Here is a 26220-nt window from a genome sequence, read left to right on the forward strand (position 1 = left end):
ACTGCACACACTGATCTCTTATACTGATCATTGTTATCCCATTGGAGGCTATAACACTGCACACACTGATCTCTTATACTGATCATTGTTATCCCATAGGGGCCTATAACACTGCACACACTGATCTCTCATACTGATCATTGTTATCCCATAGGGACCTATAACACTGCACACACTGATCTCTTATACTGATCATTATTATCCCATAGGAGACTATAACACTGCACACACTGATCTCTTATACTGATCATTATTATCCCATAGGAGACTATAACACTGCACACACTGATCTTTTACACTGATTATTGTTATCCCATAGGGGCTATAACACTGCACACCCTGATCTTTTACACTGTTCACTGCAAAGCCATAGCTTTGCATTTATCAGTGTTATAGGCGGTCGATTGCTCAAGCCTGTATCTCGGGCTTGGAGCAATCAATCGCTGATCAGATGCGATGGAGCAAGGTAAGGGGACCTCTCGATTTTATCGCGATGGTCCCGATTAGCCCGACAGAGCTGCCGGGAAGCTTTCACTTTCATTTTACAAGCGGCAGTCAACTTTGATCACCGCGTCTAAAGGGTTAATAGCGCGTGGCACAACGATAGGTGCTGCACGCTATTAGCCCAGGGTCCCGGCTATCATTAGCCGCCGGGACCGACCCATTATGACGCGGGGTCACGGCGTGACCCCGTTTTATTTACCAGCCGTAGGGCGTACAGGTACGCCCTACGTTCTTAAGAAGTTAAACCAGAATGTTTTATGTCTTACATACTCTTTATTCTGACGACTTCACGCGCTCTCGGCATTCTCTCAATCATCTTTATGATGTAGTCACCTGGAATGGTCCTGAAGGAGACTCCGGAGGGGCTGAGAACTTGTTGGCTCATCCCAAACTATCTCAACCGGGTTTAGGTTGGGTGGATTGTTATCTGAAATATCGCTCTATCACTCTCCTGCAGCCTTAAAGGGGTACTCCACTGCCACAGTGTTCTGAACATTTTATTCCGAACACTGGGTGCGGGCTGCAGGGGTAGTGACGCCACGGCCACTCCCCCCCTCAATGCAAGTCTATGGGAGGGGTGTGGCGAATGCCACGCCCCCCCTCCCATAGACTTGCATTGAGGGGGGCGTGCCATCACAAGGGGCATGGCCTTGATGTCACGACCCCAGCAGCCCACACCTAGCGTTGGCAAAAAAATGGAGTACCCCTTTAACCAGCATGCCTACCACAGTATTTTGCAATGACACGCAGTCATATTTGGTTTGCACTTAAAGGGGTACTCCACTGGAAACATTTTTTATTTAACTTAAGTACCAGCTCACCAGGACGTACATTTAAGTCCGGCGTCGTTAAGGGGTTAAAGCCCAAAGATGTGTTTTGAGATTATGAATCTATTAAAGGGGTACTCAATGGGAAAACATTTTATTTTCTTATATCAACTGGTGCCAGAAAGTTAAACAGATTTCTAAATTATTTCTATTAAAAAAAATCTTAATCCTTCCAGTACTTATCAGCTGCTGTTAATATCCACAGGAAGTTCTCTTCTTTTTGAATTTCCTTTCTGCCTGACCACAGTGCTCTCTGCTGACACTTCTGTCTGTCACAGGAACTGTCCAGAGTAGTAGAAAATCCCCATAGAAAAACCTCTCCTGCTCTGGACAGTTCCTGAGACAGACAGAGAGGTGTCAGCGGAGAGCACTGTGTCAGACAGAAAGGTAATTAAAAAAAAAAAGAACTTCCTGTGGATCATAACAGCAGCTGATAAGTACTGGAAGGATTAAGATTTTTAAATAGAAGTAATTTACAAATCTGTTTAACTTTCTGGCACCAGTTGATATAAGAAAATAAAATGTTTTCCCATGGAGTACCCCTTTAATAGAGTCCTAATCTCAAACACATCTTTGGGCTTAAACCCCTTAACGACGCAGATGTCCACCATTAACCCCTCAGATGCCGTGATCAATACAGATCAGGTCATCTGCAGCATTGCGGTCACTAAAATGGATGATTGGATCTCCCGCATCGCTACCGCGGCGATCCGATCATCCAGAATGACAGCCGGGGGTCCCCTCACCTGCCTCCGCTGCCTTCCATGGGTCTTCTGCTCTGGTCTGAGATCGAGCAGACCAGAGCAGATGATGACCGATAATACTGATCAGTGCTGTGTCCTATGCATAGCACTGAACAGTATTAGCAATCAAAGGATTGCTATAAATAGTCCCCTATGGAGACTATTAAAGTGTAAAGATAAAAGTAAAAAAAAAAAGTAAAATAAATGTGAAAAACCCCGTCCCCCAATAAAAACGTAAAATGGTCCCATTTTCCCTATATCACCCCCAAAAAGTGTAAAAAAAATAAATTAAATACATATATATATATATATATATATATATATATATATATATATATATATATATACACATATAGATATATATATATACACATATAGATATATATATAGATATAGATATAGATAGATAGATATATATATATATATATATATATATATATATATATATATATATATATATATATATAGAAAGTTCATAAAAAGCAGCACATCCAGAATAGTGGAATGGGTGTATATAATTTATAATACATATTTGGTATCGCCGTGTGCGTAAATATCCGAACTAATAAAATGTTAATGATACTGTTTGGTGAACGTAAAAAAAAAGTCCAAAATAGCTGCTTTTTTATAACCTTTTATTCCCAAAAATATTAATAAATGTGTTAAAGGTTTTATATAAGCAAATATGGTATCAATAAAAAGTACAGATCACAGCGCAAAAAATGAGCCCTCATACCGCCGCTTATACGGAAAAATGAAAAAGTTATAGGTCTCCAAAATAGCGAGATTTTAAACGTACTAATTTGGTTAAAAAGTTTGTAATTTTTTTAAAGCACAACAATAATAGAAAAGTATCTAATTATTGGGATCATTTTAATCGTTTAACCCAAAGAATAAAAAACACACGTCATTTTTACCGTAAATTGTACTACGTGAAAACGAAACCTTCCAAAATTTGCAAAATTGCGGTTTTCTTTTTAATTTCCCCACACAAATAGTATTTTTTGTTTGCGCCATACATTTTATGGTAAAGTGAGCAATGTCATTACAACGGACAACTGGTCGCGCAAAAAACAAAAATGAAAATGTAAAAAAAAAGTTGTTGAGTTCTTAAGGGGTTAAAGGCGTACTCCGGTGGAAAACTTTTTTTGTTTGTTTGTTTTTTTAAATCAACTGGTGCCAGAAAGTCAACAGATTTGTAAATTACTTCTATTAAAAAAATCTTAATCCTTCCTGTACTTATTAGCTGCTGAAAACTACAGAGGAAATTTTCTTTTTGGAACACAGAGCTCTCTGCTGACATCACGAGCACAGAGCCCTCTGCTTACAATCTCTGTCCATCTTAGGAACTGTCCAGAGTAGGAGAAAATTCCCATAGCAAACATATGCTGCTCTGGACAGTTGCTAATATGGACAGAGATGTCAGCAGAGAGCACTGTGGTCATGATGTCAGCAGAGAACTCTGTGTTCCAAAAATAAAAGAATTTCCTCTGTAGTATTCAGCAGCTGATAAGTACTGGAAGGATTAAGATTTTTTAATAGAAGTAATTTACAAATCTGTTTAACCTTCTGGCACCAGTTGATTTAAAAAAAAAAATTAAATAAAAAATAAAAAAAGTTTTCCAGCGGAATGCCCCTTTAATAGTTTTGTTCCCTACTTCCTGTCTCTTGTATCTCAGCTCCTCTCCCCCTATTATAGAATAAATCCCCTGTACACTTTAGTGTCGGCCCCGGTGATGGAGGAGGTGAGGTGATGACTGATCGGGGGGGGATCTCTTCTCTCCTCAGGACTGAAGGAGCTGCTGCTCGCCGGCTGCACGTGGATGGCGGTCTCCTCGCTCTGGACCACCACGTTCCCCTCCCTGTCTTTACTTGACCTCGGCTGGATACAAGGGATGAAAACCTCGCACCTCCGAGAGCTGCTCTCCCCTCCAAACTCAGACGGCAAAACAGGTGAGGGCCCCGATCAGAGCCAATAATATTAATCTGCTGCCTACAGTCTCCACTAGGGGGCGCTGACTGCTTACTGTGATTTTAACATATGTGATTGTAATAACCCAGAAATTGTTCTATACACATGAAAAGTGAGCGCACTACCTCATCCTCACCATTAGGTGGCAATGTCTAAATAGTTTAGGGCTCAGAACTATGATCATAACTGTTCTGTATCAGGACGCTGAGTGTTTATTCGAAAGTCTTAAGTTATATCAGTACTGGAGCGTTATAAGAGGATGATATCAGTCACATATGGTGTAATATATAGAGATTATATCAGTACTGGAGCGTTATAAGAGGATGATATCAGTCACATGATGTAATATATAGAGGTTATATCAGTACTGGAGCGTTATAAGAGGAGCGGCTGATATCACATATGATGTAATATATAGAGATTATATCAGTACTGGAGCGTTATAAGAGGATATCAGTCACATATGATGTAATATATAGAGGTTATATTAGTACTGGAGCGTTATAAGAGGAGCGGCTGATATCAGTCACATATGATGTAATATATAGAGGTTATATCAGTACTGGAGCGTTATAAGAGGAGCGGCTGATATCATCACATATGATGTAATATATAGAGATTATATCAGTACTGGAGCGTTATAAGAGGAGCGGCTGATATCATCACATATGATGTAATATATAGAGATTATATCAGTACTGGAGCGTTATAAGAGGAGCGGCTGATATCATCACATATGATGTAATATATAGAGATTATATATCAGTACTGGAGCGTTATAAGAGGAGCGGCTGATATCAGTCACATATGATGTAATAAATAGAGATTATATCAGTACTGGAGCGTTATAAGAGGCTGATATCAGTCACATATGATGTAATATATAGAGGTTATATCAGTACTGGAGTGTTATAAGAGGAGCGGCTGATATCAGGCACATATGATGTAATATATAGAGATTATATCAGTACTGGAGCGTTATAAGAGGATGATATCAGTCACATATGATGTAATATATAGAGATTATATCAGTACTGGAGCGTTATAAGAGGCTGATATCAGTCACATATGTAATATATATAGAGGTTATATCAGTACTGGAGCGTTATAAGAGGAGCGGCTGATATCAGTCACATATGATGTAATATATAGAGATTATATCAGTACTGGAGCGTTATAAGAGGATGATATCAGTCACATATGATGTAATATATATATATATATAGAGGTTATATCAGTACTGGAGCGTTATAAGAGGATATCAGTCACATATGATGTAATATATATAGAGGTTATATCAGTACTGGAGCGTTCTAAGAGGATGATATCAGTCACATATGATGTAATATATAGAGGTTATATCAGTACTGGAGCGTTATAAGAGGATATCATCAGTCACATATGATGTAATATATAGAAGTTATATCAGTACTGGAGCGTTCTAAGAGGATATCAGTCACATATGATGTAATATATAGAGATTATATCAGTACTGGAGCGTTATATGAGGATGATATCAGTCACATGATGTAATATATAGAGATTATTTCAGTACTGGAGCGTTATAAGAGGAGCGGCTGATATCATCACATATGATGTAATATATAGAGGTTATATCAGTACTGGAGCGTTATAAGAGGAGCGGCTGATATCAGTCACATATGATGTAATATATAGAGGTTATATCAGTACTGGAGCGTTATAAGAGGAGCGGCTGATATCATCACATATGATGTAATATATAGAGATTATATCAGTACTGGAGCGTTATAAGAGGATGATATCAGTCACATATGATGTAATATATAGAGGTTATATCAGTACTGGAGCGTTATAAGAGGAGCGGCTGATATCACATATGATGTAATATATAGAGATTATATCAGTACTGGAGCGTTATAAGAGGAGTGGCTGATATCATCACATATGATGTAATATATAGAGATTATATCAGTACTGGAGCGTTATAAGAGGATATCAGTCACATATGATGTAATATATAGAGGTTATATCAGTACTGGAGCGTTATAAGAGGAGCGGCTGATATCAGTCACATATGATGTAATATATAGAGGTTATATCAGTACTGGAGCGTTATAAGAGGAGCGGCTGATATCATCACATATGATGTAATATATAGAGATTATATCAGTACTGGAGCGTTATAAGAGGAGCGGCTGATATCATCACATATGATGTAATATATAGAGATTATATCAGTACTGGAGCGTTATAAGAGGAGCGGCTGATATCAGTCACATATGATGTAATATATAGAGATTATATCAGTACTGGAGCGTTATAAGAGGCTGATATCAGTCACATATGATGTAATATATAGAGGTTATATCAGTACTGGAGCGTTATAAGAGGAGCGGCTGATATCAGTCACATATGATGTAATATATAGAGATTATATCAGTACTGGAGCGTTATAAGAGGATGATATCAGTCACATATGATGTAATATATATATATATAGAGGTTATATCAGTACTGGAGCGTTATAAGAGGATATCAGTCACATATGATGTAATATATATAGAGGTTATATCAGTACTGGAGCGTTCTAAGAGGATGATATCAGTCACATATGATGTAATATATAGAGGTTATATCAGTACTGGAGCGTTATAAGAGGATATCATCAGTCACATATGATGTAATATATAGAAGTTATATCAGTACTGGAGCGTTCTAAGAGGATATCAGTCACATGATGTAATATATAGAGATTATTTCAGTACTGGAGCGTTATAAGAGGAGCGGCTGATATCAGTCACATATGATGTAATATATAGAGGTTATATCAGTACTGGAGCGTTATAAGAGGAGCGGCTGATATCAGTCACATATGATGTAATATATAGAGATTATATCAGTACTGGAGCGTTATAAGAGGATGATATCAGTCACATATGATGTAATATATAGAGGTTATATCAGTACTGGAGCGTTATAAGAGGAGCGGCTGATATCAGTCACATATGATGTAATATATAGAGGTTATATCAGTACTGGAGCGTTATAAGAGGATGATATCATCACATATGATGTAATATATAGAGGTTATATCAGTACTGGAGCGTTATAAGAGGAGCGGCTGATATCATCACATATGATGTAATATATAGAGGTTATATCAGTACTGGAGCGTTATAAGAGGAGCGGCTGATATCATCACATATGATGTAATATATAGAGGTTATATCAGTACTGGAGCGTTATAAGAGGAGCAGCTGATATCACATATGATGTAATATATAGAGATTATATCAGTACTGGAGCGTTATAAGAGGAGCGGCTGATATCACATATGATGTAATATATAGAGATTATATCAGTACTGGAGCGTTATAAGAGGAGCGGCTGATATCAGTCACATATGATGTAATATATAGAGGTTATATCAGTACTGGAGCGTTATAAGAGGAGCGGCTGATATCAGTCACATATGATGTAATATATAGAGGTTATATCAGTACTGGAGCGTTATAAGAGGAGCGGATGATATCAGTCACATATGTAATATATAGAGGTTATATCAGTACTGGAGCGTTATAAGAGGATGATATCAGTCACATATGATGTAATATATAGAGGTTATATCAGTACTGGAGCGTTATAAGAGGAGCGGCTGATATCAGTCACATATGATGTAATATATAGAGATTATATCAGTACTGGAGCGTTATAAGAGGAGCGGCTGATATCATCACATATGATGTAATATATAGAGATTATATCAGTACTGGAGCGTTATAAGAGGAGCGGCTGATATCATCACATATGATGTAATATATAGAGATTATATCAGTACTGGAGCGTTATAAGAGGAGCGGATGATATCACATATGATGTAATATATAGAGGTTATATCAGTACTGGAGCGTTATAAGAGGAGCGGCTGATATCATCACATATGATGTAATATATAGAGGTTATATCAGTACTGGAGCGTTATAAGAGGATGATATCAGTCATATGATGTAATATATAGAAGTTATATCAGTACTGGAGCGTTCTAAGAGGATATCAGTCACATATGATGTAATATATAGAGATTATATCAGTACTGGAGCGTTATATGAGGATGATATCAGTCACATGATGTAATATATAGAGATTATTTCAGTACTGGAGCGTTATAAGAGGAGCGGCTGATATCATCACATATGATGTAATATATAGAGGTTATATCAGTACTGGAGCGTTATAAGAGGAGCGGCTGATATCAGTCACATATGATGTAATATATAGAGGTTATATCAGTACTGGAGCGTTATAAGAGGAGCGGCTGATATCAGTCACATATGATGTAATATATAGAGGTTATATCAGTACTGGAGCGTTATAAGAGGAGCGGCTGATATCATCACATATGATGTAATATATAGAGATTATATCAGTACTGGAGCGTTATAAGAGGAGCGGCTGATATCATCACATATGATGTAATATATAGAGATTATATCAGTACTGGAGCGTTATAAGAGGAGCGGCTGATATCACATATGATGTAATATATAGAGATTATATCAGTACTGGAGCGTTATAAGAGGATGATATCAGTCACATATGATGTAATATATAGAGGTTATATCAGTACTGGAGCGTTATAAGAGGAGCGGATGATATCACATATGATGTAATATATAGAGGTTATATCAGTACTGGAGCGTTATAAGAGGAGCGGCTGATATCATCACATATGATGTAATATATAGAGGTTATATCAGTACTGGAGCGTTATAAGAGGAGCGGCTGATATCAGTCACATATGATGTAATATATAGAGATTATATCAGTACTGGAGCGTTATAAGAGGAGCGGATGATATCAGTCACATATGATGTAATATATAGAGATTATATCAGTACTGGAGCGTTATAAGAGGAGCGGCTGATATCATCACATATGATGTAATATATATATATATATATATATATATATATATATATATATATAGAGGTTATATCAGTACTGGAGCGTTATAAGAGGAGCGGCTGATATCACATATGATGTAATATATATATATAGAGGTTATATCAGTACTGGAGCGTTATAAGAGGAGCGGCTGATATCACATATGATGTAATATATAGAGATTATATCAGTACTGGAGCGTTATAAGAGGAGCGGCTGATATCATCACATGTAATATAGAGATTATATCAGTACTGGAGCGTTATAAGAGGAGCGGCTGATATCAGTCACATATGATGTAATATATAGAGATTATATCAGTACTGGAGCGTTATAAGAGGAGCTGCTGATATCATCACATATGATGTAATATATAGAGATTATATCAGTACTGGAGCGTTATAAGAGGAGCGGATGATATCAGTCACATATGATGTAATATATATAGAGATTATATCAGTACTGGAGCGTTATAAGAGGATTATATCATCACATATGATGTAATATATAGAGGTTATATCAGGACTGGAGCGTTATAAGAGGATGATATCAGTCACATATGATGTAATATATAGAGATTATATCAGTACTGGAGCGTTATAAGAGGAGCGGCTGATATCATCACATATGATGTAATATATAGAGATTATATCAGTACTGGAGCGTTATAAGAGGAGCGGCTGATATCATCACATATGATGTAATATATAGAGGTTATATCAGTACTGGAGCGTTATAAGAGGAGCGGCTGATATCATCACATATGATGTAATATATAGAGATTATATCAGTACTGGAGCGTTATAAGAGGATTATATCATCACATATGATGTAATATATAGAGGTTATATCAGTACTGGAGCGTTATAAGAGGATGATATCATCACATATGATGTAATATATAGAGGTTATATCAGTACTGGAGCGTTATAAGAGGATGATATCAGTCACATATGATGTAATATATAGAGGTTATATCAGTACTGGAGCGTTATAAGAGGATGATATCAGTCACATATGATGTAATATATAGAGGTTATATCAGTACTGGAGCGTTATAAGAGGAGTGGATGATATAATTATGTAACTCCCGATATCTGTGTACGTCCTTGTCCCAATTTTTTTAGCCATATTTCCTCTATCTTCTGGTCTAATTCATTAGCATTGCTTCTGTGTATTTCAGGATCTGACCTCCGGGGGCGCCTTCCTTCTCTGTCAGAGCTGCGTCTGTGCGGTCTTGAGATGGGCGACTCCGCCCTGCGCCTGCTGCTTCGATACACTCCTCGTCTTCACAGCCTGGATCTAAGTCACTGCATCCACCTGACCGATCATGGGGTCCACATCCTGACCGCAGCCACCTCCCCACTAAGGGACAGCCTCACTCACCTCAACCTCGCAGGTACCTCCTCCGCGCCTCCTATACGGCCCCCCCGACCCCTGATAGACCATCCTATTGACTCTGTCCTTGTTGTCTCCTCCAGGGTGTAACCGACTGACGGACCAATCTCTGGCCTTCTTCAAGCGCTGCCCCCACCTACGACAGGTCGATCTGCGTTCCTGCCGCCTCCTCACCAACGAAGGCTTTCAGCGTCTGCTCCAAGATCCACCTTCAGAATCGGAGGGAAAACCTTTCGTGTGTGCGGAGGAGCACGTCCTGAGCCGCGAGAGCTAGCGGCAGACATTTATGGCTCCCGTCAGAGCACTATTGCCCCCGGGCAAGGGGCTTTTCTACTGTATCTGCCTCCTTTACCGGTCCAGATGGGTTTTTTCCACCTGGATTTTGGAAAGGAGGTTGCACTGAACCTTCCCAACTATTAACTATATTGTGATGCCAGTAGGGGGCGGCGAAAAGCTGCGGTCGTATCTGGTGTTAAAAATGGTTATTGGCAGGGAAAAAAACGGAACTTCCTACTAGCTCAGCCTGAGAACTTGGGGGTATGGACACTGTGGGGGTGTAACGTAAGGTACCGACAGGTAACGTACTACAGAACCTCTCTCTCCAGCCCATCACGGGTGTCATTGACCTGTACAATCCTTCCATTCTCCTCTCCACCCCTCCAACATGGGTCGCAAGGCATGAAGGGCACGGTCACGGCTCACTCCAAGGAGAAGGGGGCGGGAGGTAGTTTATACTTTGCGGGGACGACGGGTGGGGCGGGTCATGGTTTGGGATGTGGGTACGTCTCTGCAGGACAAGAGAAAGGGATCGTGGACTGAATAACGCCCTAGGTGGTAGACGGGCAATGAATGTCATATAACGGACCGGGACAAGCTTCTGGGGACACGGGGCAGAGAACTGCAGGGCTTTCAGGGTGCGGAACGTCTCTCTCAACCCCCCGTCCTGCTTAAGAGGCTGCCGAGAACTGTAGCCTTTTTCTCAGGGTTAAAAAACAAAAAAAAGGGGCGAGTGTTCCCGAAAATGGTGACACTGAGTATTACACAACGGTGGGGGAGATGAATCTTCGTTATATCGGCATGTTAAAGTGGTACTCCCCTGGCCAGCGCTCGGAAGTAAATGTTCCGAACGCTGTTTTCCTGCTGACGGGTCGGCCTCGCCCCCTTGTGACATCACTGCCACACCCCCTCAATGCAAGAGTACCGTCAAGCCCCCTCCCATAGACTTACATTGAGGGGGCGTGGTCGTAATGTCACGAGGGGGCATGGCTGACTCACGCAGCACGAAAACAGCATTCGGAACATTTACTTCCAAGCGCTGGCCAGGGGAGTACCACTTGAAAGTATTCGGCTGGTATTGATTAACGCCTTTGGCTGTATTCTGGGGTGGGTAAAGGCTTTGAAGAGCGTCGCTGTGCAGCTATGTATTGGGGAGCGGAGAGAAGACTCGTCTATTTCTGCGGGTGGCAGGTTACCGGCACATATCACTCTTCTCCCCTCCTCCATCTCGCCGCCGGTTGTTGCGGTTTCTACAATTCTGCTCTGTTATTTTTGTTCTTTTTATTTTATATAAAGTGTTTTTTTTTGTATACATTCTGTCTGATTCGTCTTTCTTGTTTAGTGAAGCACGAAACGTAAGGAGCGGAACAATAAACTGTGTGCATGAGAACGTACAGGTTTTACCAGAGGGGGGGGGGGGGCGGGGGGGAGTAAAGGCATTCAGGCCCCTCTTGAACTTGTTCAAAGAATTGAAGAGTACTGTCATATAAAAAAATATATTTATTACATTTGACGAAGTACATAATGCTGGTCATGTGTATATATAATATTTGTGTCTAGCACTTATATTTCTTTCACAATTACCTTCTATCTGTTTCTTTGTCATTCGGTGCTTTGGAGGGGGCGTGTCCTCACTTCCTCGCTGAGTCTGCTGTGCTGGGTCTCTTCATCCAATCACTGTGGGCTGCTTTGCAACACCCTCCTCTCAGTTTTCATGCTGCTGTCTGAGAGGACAGGAGTGAGAACAGAAGAGTGCTAGTCCAGGACTTTCTCCCTGCCTGTGCTTCAGCTGGGACAAAGATGATGCTGCAGCCGGACAGGGCTATTGTCAAATTTTGTCAAATTACCATTGTTTTTACCTAAAAGGAGCAAGCTTCTCAAAAAAAGTCTGCCATGTTATAAAAGACATTTCAATAAGAATAGCATAACTATCATTACAACTATGGGAACCGCAATGGGGTCTTACATCACCCATCATATCAGGTAATCTGGTCAGGGTCTGGAGTGCTTTTTTTTTTTTTTATTGTGTAATGGGGTGTTAGCATAGCCACATGTACATAAAGTAACAAGCAAACATTTTAAATACGAATGGAAGAAGTTAACTTAAAAGTACCTGTCACCAAATAAACTTTTCTAAACTACCTCAGGCTATGCTCCATAACTACACCTAACACCCCTCTCACTCTTAAAAGTAAATAAATTCAGAGCTCTAAAAAGAAAGTGGGCATTTCCCAGCAGGAATGACATCACTGAAGCCTGCTGAGGGACCACTTCCGCCCTCACACTGTTACAGTGCTATGATGAATAGAAGACCACAGGCTCGGTGCATGTTTCAGTGAGGCTTTGTGCATGTTTTAGCGAGCCTCTTTGCAGCTGTCAATCAAGCTCAGTGCAGAGAAACACTTCCCGAGTTTGGTCTCCTGCCAGGCTAGGAAGGAGACCAAACTCGCTATATTAATTGCAGCAGGGAACAGAACAGAGCCACCTAGTGACCGTTTTCTCTATTACATTTTAAACATATTTATGTTGATTATTTTAAAAGCAAGTGAATGGGAAAGTGTCTGCTAATTTCCCAAGGAACACTATATGAAAATTTTTCTTTGGTGACAGGTACTCTTTAATTTTCAAGCCTTGGTGACTCAGAAGAGACATTTTTTAGATAAGCGTCGAAAAGGACATCATGGTGGAGATTATTGTCCCAGAATTGTGTTATCCACATGGATTTAAAGGGGTTATCTACTTTAAGGTTACTTTAAATAATTACCTGCCAGACAGTAATGGACAGGCTTAGGAAGGATCTGGGCTGGTCTTGGTGCTAAACTGTTGGAAGTCCACCATAAGGTTGGTGCTTTCTATTGTGAAATGGCTATTTCCTTTTGGAATGCCCTCCCTGAAACTACAAGTCCCAAGATCCCTTGTTTATAAGTGTGAGGTCACTTTTTTCCCTCCCACACATCAACCACCCCACCCATTGCAGCACAGCTAGGCTTTCTCCCATGCGTGCTGTGCATGAAACTACAGTTCCCTGCAGCCCTGTGGAGAATGATCTCCCTTCCACACAGCGGACGCTCTACCTATTGAAGCACAGACACGCTCCATTTCAACACCTGACCAGTGATGTATTGTCTCTGACCGAATTGTAACCTGGGAAAAGCAGAGACAACAATCCTTTTTGTTTTTTTTCAACTGTAGATTTTTATTGAAGTTTTAAATTTTTTCATAAGTACAAATACAAGCAACACTGAGAAAAGGCTCATAACATCACAATGTCAAGTCATACACAAGATAACTCAATCAATAAATGTATCTCTAAAAAGAGTTAACTAACTCCTGGAACTCTCCATGAGGCCCACTGTCGGATCTATCCATGTTACCAAGGACAACTAGACAAGGATGGACATACAGACACTAACCAAAAAAAGGGGACACAAGACAGATGGCGAGGAGGGGAAAGGGGAAGATGAAAAAGAGAAAGCCAGCTAAGGAGGCTGATGGTCTAGAAACCTATCCCAAGGTTCCCATACAGAGAGGAAGAGAGGCTGAGTGTTAAGGGAAGCGGTGAGGGACTCGAACGAATCTCCCGAATTCTGGCCACCAGATCAATTTCCGATGGAGGCAAGGGAGATTTCCAATGTTTAGCAATCAGGGTTTTTGCCGCCAGGGCTATGTGCATGAAGAGTTTAAAGGGGTTCTCTGGTGCTTAGACATCATAAGATGCCTGATCGCGGGAGTCCCGCCGCTGTGGACCTCCGAGATCTTGCTCGCGGGACCCCGTTTGTAATCAGCCCCTGGAGCGTGTTCTCTCCGGGTCTGATTACCAGCGACCACACGGCCGGCGGCGTGTGAAGTCACGCCTCCACCCCTCAATTCAAGCCTACGGGAGGGGGCGTGATAGCTGTCATGCCCCCTCCTGTAGGCTTGCATTGAGGGGCGGAGGCGTGACGTCACAGGCCATGTGGTCGCCGGTAATCAGACCCGGAACGAATACACTCTGGGGACTGATTACAAACGGGGTGCCGCGTGCAAGATCCCTGGGGTTCCCAGCGGCGGGACTCCCGTGATCAGGCATCTTATCCCCTTTCCTTTGGATAGGGGATAAGATGTTTAAGCACCGGGGTACCCCTTTAAAGGGTTTCTTAGGGAGAGAGCTACAGGAGAGAACAAGATATATCATGGGGTCCAGAGGAACCCTAGTCCCCACCACATCCTCCACCAGGCGTCTCACCATTACCCAATAGGGAACAATCAGGGGGCAGGATCAAAATATATGGAAAATCGTTCCCAACCCCACACCGCCAACATTGGAGCGGAATACTGGGATTTAACTTATTTAGTAATGCAGGGGTGTGGTACCATCCCATTAACATCTTATATTGTGTTTCCTTGTAAGCGGTACAAATGGATGCCCGGGAAGCTCTCTCCCAAATAATTTGCCACTGATGGAGGGTGATAGTGGTATTCAGAACCTTCACCCAAGGGTTCATGTAGCGATGGGTTGGGGCATCTCCATCGGGAGGGGCTATAATAATCGAGTAAATATCGGAAAGAAGACCTTTCGTCTGTGGCTTTGAATGGCAGAGACATTCAAAAGCCGATGGCAAAGAAACCACATGGGTCTCCATTTCCGACATCATAAAATGCCTAAGCCGGAGATAGTGAAGCCGTTCGGAGGAGGGAAGACCAAAGCGGGATACTAAATCCTCAAAAGGCAGCAATATACGAGTGAGGGGATTGACCAGGTCTGCCTAACAGAAAAGCCCTCTACCCCCCCCATTCTCTAACCATAGGAGAAGTAAGACCCGGAGGGAAAGATGGATGATAGAGGAAAGATTGCAGGGGGGAAACAAGAGAGAAGAGCTGATACTTACTAGAGCAGTAGACCCAGACATACCGAGAGAAGGCCATAGGACCTAGCAAGGGGCCTGAGAGAGAAGGTGGGGAAGAGCGACTCCAACCACAGTTTCTTCAATTCCACTTGCATGCAGCCAGGTGACGCAAGTGAGCAGCCCAATAATACTTGATGACATCTGGCTCCGACAAACCTCCCCCAACTCTACTTGCAAGCATAACCGACATCGGGAGCCGATGTCCCTTACCATCACAAATGAGGCAAAAAATGGCAGATTGAAAAGACTTTAAGGCAGCCAATAGGACCCGGACCGGGAGCGTCTCGAAAAAATAGAGTATCTTGGGAAGGATAGTCATCTTAACTGCCAAGATAGGTAATAGCAGAGGGAGACCATCGGAAGGAATAAGAAGCCCGTAGTTGAGCAGACAGAGGAGGAGGGAGATTCAAAGGCAAGACTTCAGTTTTGGAGAGGTTGACCTTGTAGCCAGAAATAAGTGCGTAAGACCCTATATAGGTTAGGTAAAGAGAGAAAAGGTTTTGTGAGAGTGAGTAGGACATCATCAGCGAAGAGGCAGAATTTGAATTCCCGATCATGGAGGGCAACTCCCGAGATGTCCGCACATCCCAGGATCATGGCAGCCAGAGGTTCGATACATAAAGCAAAGATCAGAGGGGAGAGCGGACAACCCTGCCTAGTACCGTTATGTATAGGGAAAGACGGAGAAGATGTATGAGGAAGCTTGAGAGAGGCCATGGGGGAAGAGTAGAGGCCCCGCAGAGCAGTAAGGAAGGCACCCGTGATCCCAATTTTTCTAAGAGTGGCAAAAAGGAAAGGCCAGCCCAACCTATCAAAGTCCTTTTCACTGTCCAAACTAAGGACGACTGTTCGGATTGCCGATTCACCAGGTCAATTAAATTAACTACCCGCCTCGTGTTGTCACCCCCCCCTGTCTGCGGGGGATGAAACCCACCTGATCTTTATGGATGAGAGATGGGAGGAGGCAACCAAGGCGGGCCGCCAGGACTTTATAAAAAAAGCTTTAGATCCGTATTGAGCAAAGCAATGCGCCTATAGCTAGAACAATCATGCGGGTCCTTCCCCGGTTTGGGAATCAGGGTGAGCAAAGAGTGCAAAAAAGACTGCCGGATCCCCTCCCCCCAGAAAATAATTGAAGAGAGGAACAAGATGAGGAAGAAGCAAGGCAGAGAAAGTTTTATAGTATAGATAAGTGAACACATCAGGTCCTGGGGAACACCCCGAAGGCGACGATTTGAGCACTTCCCTCACCTCTTACCGCGAAACCGGGGCATTGAGAGTGTCCCGATCCGAGGAAGTGGAAGTGGAAGAGGAAGAGAGGGGAGATGGGAGCCTCCTAGAGGACTGCCTGCAAAGAGACCGACCCCTGGTTGAGGGAAAAGTATTCAGTTATAGAGGCCTGGATCGACTCCCGGGAGGGCAGAGACTTAAGCAAAGAATTGTTGAGACGCCAATGACAGCGCCGAGGGAAGGAAGAGAAAGGAGAAAATGACAGAAGCAGTGGGCCATGGTCTGACCAGGAGATAGGGTTTAGGGAAGCAGAGGAGAGCATACGCATCATGGGTAAATTACCAAAATAGTGGTCTATTCGTGTATGCAGTTTATGAGGGTGGGAGCAAAATGAAAATGATCTATCAGTGGGGTGATTAATCCGCCACAAGTCATATAGGGACGAGGAACGTATGGTCCGTCGGAATAAGGTAGCGAGGTGCAACTGAGCAGGGGGATAGGATTACCTAGAGAGCTGAATGGCGATCCCAGGTTGAGGAAAAAATAAGGTTAAAATCACCCCCAAGGAGCCAGACCAACGTATTTGTGGAGCCGCGCGAGGACCCGACGCAAAAAGGGTATCTGAGTCACATTAGGGGCATATATGTTACACAAAAGAAGCGGCTTCCCATCCAAAGAAACCTTCACCACTACAAATCGCCCGTGAGGATCAAGGAAGGAAGAAGAGACCTGGAGAGGACAGGATCTTGATATAAGGATTGCTATCCCCGCCGTTTTCCTCCCTGAGGAGGCCGAGAAAGCAAGCGGATAGAGATGATGTAGGAACTGAAAGGAGCCAGAGTGGTCAAAATGGGTCTCCTGAAGAAAGACTATATCAGCCCTCTGCGTTATCAACTCCCGTTGCAAAAGGCATCTTTTAGGGGGGAGTTGAGGCCCTTAACATTCAGAGAGACACAATTAACCATGGTCAAGGATACAGGAGAACACGAAAGCCAAAGTAAAGAGTAAACTCCGTCACACCCCCTCCCATAGACTTGCATTAAGGGGGCGGGGCTATGACATCACAAGCTCCCGGCTCCAGAGTTCGGAACAGTTTTGTTCCAAACGCTGAGCAGCGGAGTGCCCCTTTAAACTTAGAATCTGAGCCAGTTATAGGGTGCAGACATTCTTATATTTTGGCGAACCAGGCGAGTGTTATGATTCGGCAAGCTGGAGGTGGATCCTCTGTGTCAGCGAGGGATTGACGTGGACCGTGTCGGTGGACCAGTTCTAAGTTGCTATTGGTATTCACCAGAGCCCGCCGCAAAGCGGGATGGTCTTGCTGCGGCAGTAGCAACCAGGTCGTATCCACCGGCAACGGCTCAACCTCTCTGACTGCTGAGAAGGCGTGGGACAGAAGGACTAGGCAGAGGCAAGGTCAGACGTAGCAGAAGGTCGGGGCAGGCGGCAATGGTTCGTAGTCAATGGTGATAGCAGGAGTTCAGGTAACACAGGCTTTGGACAACACTAAACGCTTTCACTGGCACAAGGCAACAAGATCCGGCAAGGGAGTTCAGGGGAAGTGATGTGATATAGCCAGGGAGCAGGTGGAGGCTAATTAGGCTAATTGGGCCAGGCACCAATCACTGGTGCACTGGCCCTTTAAATCTTAGAGAGCTGGCTCGAGCGCCCTAGAGAGCGGAGCCGCGCGCGCCAGAACGTGACAGCCGGGGACCGGGACGGGTAAGTGGCTTGGGATGCGAATCGCATCCCCGCCGGCAGTGTCAGTGCAGCGCTCCCGGTCAGCGGGTCTGACCGGGGCGCTACAGAGAGGAGAACGCCGCGAGCGCTCCGGGGAGGAGCAGGGACCCGGAGCGCTCAGCGTAACAGCGAGATGTTTAAAGGGGGTACTCCAGTGGAAAACTTTTATTTCTTTATTTATTTTTAAATCAACTGGTGCCAGAAAGTTAAACAGATTTGTAAATTACTTCTATAAAAAAAAAAATCTTTATCCTTCCAGTACTTATTAGCTGCTGAATACTACAGAGGAAATTATTTTATTTTTGGAACACAGTGCTCTCTGCTGACATCATGAGCACAGTGCTCTCTGCTGACATCTCTGTCCATTTTAGGAACTGTCCAGAGCAGCATATGTTTGCTATGGGGATTTTCTCCTACTCTGGACAGTTCTTAGAATGGACAGAGATGTCAGCAGAGATCACTGTGGTCATGATGTCAGCAGAGAGCTCTGTGTTCCAAAAAGAAAAGAATTTCCTCTGTAGTATTCAGCAGCTAATAAGTACTGGAAGGATCGCTGTATCCGTTAGAGACAATATCTACAGACACCATAATTGAACTTAAATCATCTGGATTTATTGCCGCAACTGAGATATTTATTCACATTATCTACCTGCATTATTTCTACGGACTCTGTGGACACTTAGCGAAAAATTTTAACGTTTTTTCATTTTATGTATTTTATTAGTTTTAACCCCTTAAGGACCGGGGGGTTTTCCGTTTTTGCATTTTCGTTTTTTCCTCCTTGCCTTTAAAAAATCATAACTCTTTCAATTTTGCACCTAAAAATCCATATTATGGCTTATTTTTTGCGCCAACAATTCTACTTTGTAATGACGTCAGTCATTTTGCCCAAAAATCTATGGTGAAATGGAAGAAAAAAATCATTATGCGACAAATTTGAAAAAAAAACGCCGTTTTGTAACTTTTGGGGGCTTCCGTTTCTACGTAGTACATTTTTCGGTAAAAATGACACCTTCTCTTTATTCTGTAGGTCCATACGGTTAAAATGATACCCTACTTATATAAGTTGGATTTTGTCGGACTTCTGGAAAAAATCATAACTACATGCAGGAAAATTAATACGTTTAAAATTGTCATTTTCTGACCCCTATAACTTTTTTATTTTTCTGTGTATGGGGCGGTATGAGGGCTCATTTTTTGCGCCGTGATCTGAAGTTTTTAACGGTACCATTTTTGCATTAATAGGATTATTGATCGCTTTTTATTTATTTTTAAATTATATAAAAAGTGACCAAAAATGCACTATTTTGGACTTTGGAATTTTTTTGCGCGCACGCCATTGACCGAGCGGTTTAATTAATGATATATTTTTATAATTCGGACATTTCCGCACGCGGTGATACCACATATGTTTATTTTTATTGTTATTTACACTGTGTTATTTTTTTTATTGGAAAAGGGGGGTAATTCAAACTTTTAATAGGGAAGGAGTTAAATGATCTTTATTCACTTTTTTTCCCCACTTTTTCTTTGCAGTGTTATAGGTCCCATAGGGACCTATAACACTGCACACACTGATCTCTTATACTGATCATTGTTATTCCATAGGGACCTATAACACTGCACACACTGATCTCTTATACTGATCATTGTTATCCCATAGGGACCTATAACACTGCACACACTGATATCTTACACTGATCATTGTTATCCCATAGGGACCTATAACACTGCACACACTGATCTCTTATACTGATCATTGTTATCCCATAGGGACCTATAACACTGCACACACTGATATCTTACACTGATCATTGTTATCCCATAGGGACCTATAACACTGCACACACTGATATCTTACACTGATCATTGTTATCCCATAGGAGACTATAACACTGCACACACTGATCTCTTACACTGATCATTGTTATCCCATAGGGACCTATAACACTGCACACACTGATCTCTTACACTGATCATTGTTATCCCATAGGGACCTATAACACTGCACACACTGATCTCTTATACTGATCATTGTTATCCCATAGGGACCTATAACACTGCACACACTGATATCTTACACTGATCATTGTTATCCCATAGGAGACTATAACACTGCACACACTGATCTCTTACACTGATCATTGTTATCCCATAGGGACCTATAACACTGCACACACTGATCTCTTACACTGATCATTGTTATCCCATAGGGACCTATAACACTGCACACACTGATCTCTTACACTGATCATTGTTATCCCATAGGGACCTATAACACTGCACACACTGATCTCTTATACTGATCATTGTTATCCCATAGGGACCTATAACACTGCACACACTGATATCTTACACTGATCATTGTTATCCCATAGGAGACTATAACACTGCACACATTGATCTCTTACACTGATCATTGTTATCCCATAGGGACCTATAACACTGCACACACTGATCTCTTACACTGATCATTGTTATCCCATAGGGACCTATAACACTGCACACACTGATATCTTACACTGATCATTGTTATCCCATAGGAGACTATAACACTGCACACACTGATCTCTTACACTGATCATTGTTATCCCATTGGGACCTATAACACTGCACACACTGATCTCTTACACTGATCATTGTTATCCCATAGGGACCTATAACACTGCACACACTGATATCTTACACTGATCATTGTTATGCCATAGGGACCTATAACACTGCACACACTGATCTCTTATACTGATCATTGTTATCCCATAGGGACCTATAACACTGCACACACTGATCTCTTATACTGATCATTGTTATCCCATAGGGACCTATAACACTGCACACACTGATATCTTACACTGATCATTGTTATCCCATAGGGACCTATAACACTGCACACACTGATCTCTTACACTGATCATTGTTATCCCATAGGAGACTATAACACTGCACACACTGATCTCTTACACTGATCATTGTTATCCCATTGGGACCTATAACACTGCACACACTGATCTCTTACACTGATCATTGTTATCCCATAGGGACCTATAACACTGCACACACTGATATCTTACACTGATCATTGTTATGCCATAGGGACCTATAACACTGCACACACTGATCTCTTATACTGATCATTGTTATCCCATAGGGACCTATAACACTGCACACACTGATCTCTTATACTGATCATTGTTATCCCATAGGGACCTATAACACTGCACACACTGATATCTTACACTGATCATTGTTATCCCATAGGGACCTATAACACTGCACACACTGATATCTTACACTGATCATTGTTATCCCATAGGGACCTATAACACTGCACACAATGATCTCTTACACTGATCATTGTTATCCCATAGGGACCTATAACACTGCACACATTGATCTCTTATACTGATCTTTGTTATCCCATAGGGACCTATAACACTGCACACACACTGATCTCTTATACTGATCATTGTTATCCCATAGGGACCTATAACACTGCACACACTGATCTTCTATGTTGATCACTGGTTTCTCATAGGAAACCAGTGATCGATGATTCTGCCGGTTGACTGCTCATGCCTGGATCTCAGGCACTGAGCAGTCATTCGGCGATCGGACAGCGAGGAGGCAGGTAGGGACCCTCCTGCTGTCCTGTCAGCTGTTCGGGATGCCGCGATTAGCCGCGGCTATCCCGAACAGCCCGACTGAGCTAGCCAGCCACTTTCGGTTTCACTTTTAGCCGCGCGGCTCAGCTCTGAGAGCGCGGCTAAAGGGTTAATAGCGTGCGGCGCTGCGATCGGCGCTGCGCTCTATTAGAGGCGGGTCCCGGCTTCACTATGACGCCGGGCCCGCCGTGATATCACGCGGGGTTACTGTGTAACCCTGCGTTATATCAGGAGAGCAGGACCAAGGGCGTACCTGTACGCCCTTGGTCCTTAAGGGGTTAAATAATATTTGCCATATTTCATGCATTGAATACTTGATGTATAGACTATTTAATATATCAGTGTATTTCTGCCTGTGAGTCAAAAGACACAAATATTACGAATATCTTATTATCAATAAATTAATTTGTATCTAATATTCAGGACTCTGAGCCCCAATATTTCTCTTTTTGGCGCCCGAGTCACAGGTTGTCTGGGAGATAAGAGCCTCTCTAATATTTCTTAATTTACTAATCTGTTTAAAGGGGTTCTCCGGCGCTTAGACATCTTATCCCCTATACAAAGTGTAGGAGATAAGATGCCTGATCGCGGGGGTCCTGCTGCTGGGGACCCCCGTGATCTTGCACGCAGCCCCCCAGTTAAAATCAGTCCCCGGATCATGTTCGCTCCGGGTCTGATTACTGGTGACCACAGGGCTGGCGGCGTGTGATGTCATGCCTCCGCCCCCGTGTGACGTCACGCTCCGCCCCTCAATGCAAGGCTATGGGAGGGGGCGTGACAGCTGTCACGCCCCCTCCCATAGGCTTGCATTGAGGGGGCGGAGCCTTGACATCACAACGCTCCGGCCCCGTGATCGACAGTAATGAGACCCGGAGTGAACACGCTTTGGGGACTGATTTTAACTGGGGTGCTGCGTGCAAGATCATGGGGGTCCCCAGCAGCAGGACCCTCTGCCATCAGGCATCTTATCCCCTATCCTTTGGATAGGGGATAAGATGTCTAAGCTCCGGAGTACCCCTTTAATTTTCTGGTACCAGTTGATTTAAAAAAAAAAAGAAAAGTTTTCCACCGGAGTACCCCTTTAAGTGCAGTCGTGAGCATAAGTAACACTGATCAGTGCCCATTGTGCATCGGGAGGGGGTTGTTAAAGGGGTACTCAGGTGAAAAACTTTTTTTTTTTTTTTAAAGTTAAACAGATTTGTAAATTACCTCTATTAAAAAATCTTAATCCTTCCTGTACTTATTAGCTGCTGAATACTACAGCGGGACATTTTTTTCTTTTTGAAACACAGAGCTCTCTGCTGACATCATGACCACAGTGCTCTCTGCTGACATCTCTGTCCATTTTAGGAACCGTCCAGAGCAGCCTATGTTTGCTATGGGGATTTCCTTTTACTCTAGACGGTTCCTAAAATGGACAGAGATGTCAGCAGAGAGCACTGTGCTTGTGATGTCAGCAGAGAGCTCTGTGTTTCAAAAAGAAAAGAATTTACACTGTAGTATTCAGCAGCTAATGAGTACTGGAAGGATTAAGATTTTTTAATAGAAGTCATTTACAAATCTGTTTAACTTTTTGGCACCAGTTGATTTAAAAAAAAAACTTTTTCACCGGAGTACCCCTTTAAGTTCTCTGTACACTTTTCCTTCTTTCTGTGATCGCGTTTGTATTTCCTTGATTGTGTTTCCCCTTCGCTCTCCGGTCAGTAAGAGGGAGGAAATTCTTATATTTTGGCGAATCCCAGGCGGGATGTTTGGGCGCAGTCGTATATTTCATAATCTTTACATATAAGCTTGGGGCAGATTTTGGAAAAAATTATGCAAGGATGCGAAGGTGTTGGTAAATGAGATGTGGGGTTATTGAGTAATTTCATTAGTCAGTGACTAATCGGCATTGGCAGAGGATAAGATTTGGGAGGGGGGGGGGGGGGATTCTTCCTGGGGGCGGTTTTTAAAGCAACATATAAAGATGGCGCCCAAAGAGGACAATAAAATATCCCAGCATTCATGATAAGGGGCGGCATGACTGGTAAAGGACTGGAGGAGATGATGATTCCCACCTGGTGGACAAGACACCTTTTATCCTTACATCGATAGGTGTCACTGTTCAGGATGATAAGCACCAATCATACAAAATTGTCATGTGATGTCACCGCTGATCTCTAGTGATGGATAGGCTGTATTCTCAGTGATGTCACCGCTGATCTCTAGTGATGGATAGGCTGTATTCTCAGTGATGTCACCGCTGATCTCTAGTGATGGATAGACTGTATTCTCAGTGATGTCACCGCTGATCTCTAGTGATGGATAGGCTGTATTCTCAGTGATGTCACCGCTGATCTCTAGTGATGGATAGACTGTATTCTCAGTGATGTCACCGCTGATCTCTAGTGATGGATAGGCTGTATAGGCAGTGATGTCACCGCTGATCTCTAGTGATGGATAGGCTGTATTCTCAGTGATGTCACCGCTGATCTCTAGTGATGGATAGGCTGTATTCTCAGTGATGTCACCGCTGATCTCTAGTGATGGATAGGCTGTATTCTCAGTGATGTCACCGCTGATCTCTTGTGAATGGATAGGCTGTATTCTCAGTGATGTCACCGCTGATCTCTAGTGATGGATAGACTGTATTCTCAGTGATGTCATCGCTGATCTCTAGTGATGGATAGGATGTATTCTCAGTGATGTCACCGCTGATCTCTAGAGATGGATAGGCTGTATTATCAGTGATGTCACCGCTGATCTCTAGTGATGGATAGGCTGTGTTCTCAGTAATGTCACCGCTGATCTCTAGTGATGGATAGACTGTATTCTCAGTGATGTCACCGCTGATCTCTAGTGATGGATAGGCTGTATAGGCAGTGATGTCACCGCTGATCTCTAGTGATGGATAGGCTGTATTCTCAGTGATGTCACCGCTGATCTCTAGTGATGGATAGGCTGTATACTCAGTGATCTCACCGCTGATCTCTAGTGATGGATAGGCTGTATTCTCAGTGATGTCACCGCTGATCTCTAGTGATGGATAGGCTGTATTCTCAGTGATGTCACCGCTGATCTCTAGTGATGGATAGGCTGTATTCTCAGTGATGTCACCGCTGATCTCTAGTGATGGATAGGATGTATTCTCAGTGATGTCATCGCTGATCTCTAGTGATGGATAGGCTGTATTCTCAGTGATGTCACTGCTGATCTCTAGTGATGGATAGGCTGTATTCTCAGTGATGTCACTGCTGATCTCTAGTGATGGATAGGCTGTATTCTCAGTGATGTCACCGCTAATCTCTAGTGATGGATAGGCTGTATTCTCAGTGATGTCACCGCTGATCTCTAGTGATGGATAGGCTGTATTCTCAGTGATGTCACCGCTGATCTCTAGTGATGGATAGGCTGTATTCTCAGTGATGTCACCGCTGATCTCTAGTGATGGATAGGCTGTATTCTCAGTGATGTCACCGCTGATCTCTAGTGATGGATATGCTGTATTCTCAGTGAAGTCACCGCTGATCTCTAGTGATGGATAGGCTGTATTCTCAGTGATATCACCGCTGATCTCTAGTGAATGGATAGGCTGTATTCTCAGTGATGTCACTGCTGATCTCTAGTGATGGATAGGCTGTATTCTCAGTGATGTCACCGCTGATCTCTAGTGAATGAATAGGCTGTATTCTCAGTGATGTCACCGCTGATCTCTAGTGATGGATAGGATGTATTCTCAGTGATGTCACTGCTGATCTCTAGTGAATGGATAGGATGTATTCTCAGAGATGTCACCGCTGATCTCTAGTGATGGATAGGCTGTATTCTCAGTGATGTCACCGCTGATCTCTAGTGATGGATAGGATGTATTCTCAGTGATGTCACCGCTGATCTCTAGTGATGGATAGGCTGTATTCTCAGTGATGTCACCACTGATCTCTAGTGATGGATAGGCTGTATTCTCAGTGATGTCACTGCTGATCTCTAGTGATGGATAGGCTGTATTCTCAGAGATGTCACCACTGATCTCTAGTGATGGATAGGCTGTATTCTCAGTGATGTCACTGCTGATCTCTA

General features: G+C 42.7%; 1 protein-coding gene across 1 annotated transcript in view; it reads left to right on the plus strand.

The window, feature by feature from the left end:
• FBXL19 (F-box and leucine rich repeat protein 19) overlaps positions 1–11944 on the plus strand; it is a 36284-nt gene extending 24340 nt beyond the window's left edge. The window contains exons 9-11 of the mRNA XM_056534777.1: positions 3863–4027; positions 10156–10371; positions 10454–11944. Coding sequence (XP_056390752.1) covers positions 3863–4027; positions 10156–10371; positions 10454–10644 — 572 coding nt within the window. The 3' untranslated portion in view covers positions 10645–11944. The remainder of the gene's footprint in view (positions 1–3862; positions 4028–10155; positions 10372–10453) is intronic.
• The last annotated feature ends 14276 nt before the right edge of the window (positions 11945–26220 follow it).

Source organism: Hyla sarda, chromosome 8 (genome assembly GCF_029499605.1).
Source record: "Hyla sarda isolate aHylSar1 chromosome 8, aHylSar1.hap1, whole genome shotgun sequence".
NCBI lineage: Eukaryota > Metazoa > Chordata > Amphibia > Anura > Hylidae > Hyla > Hyla sarda.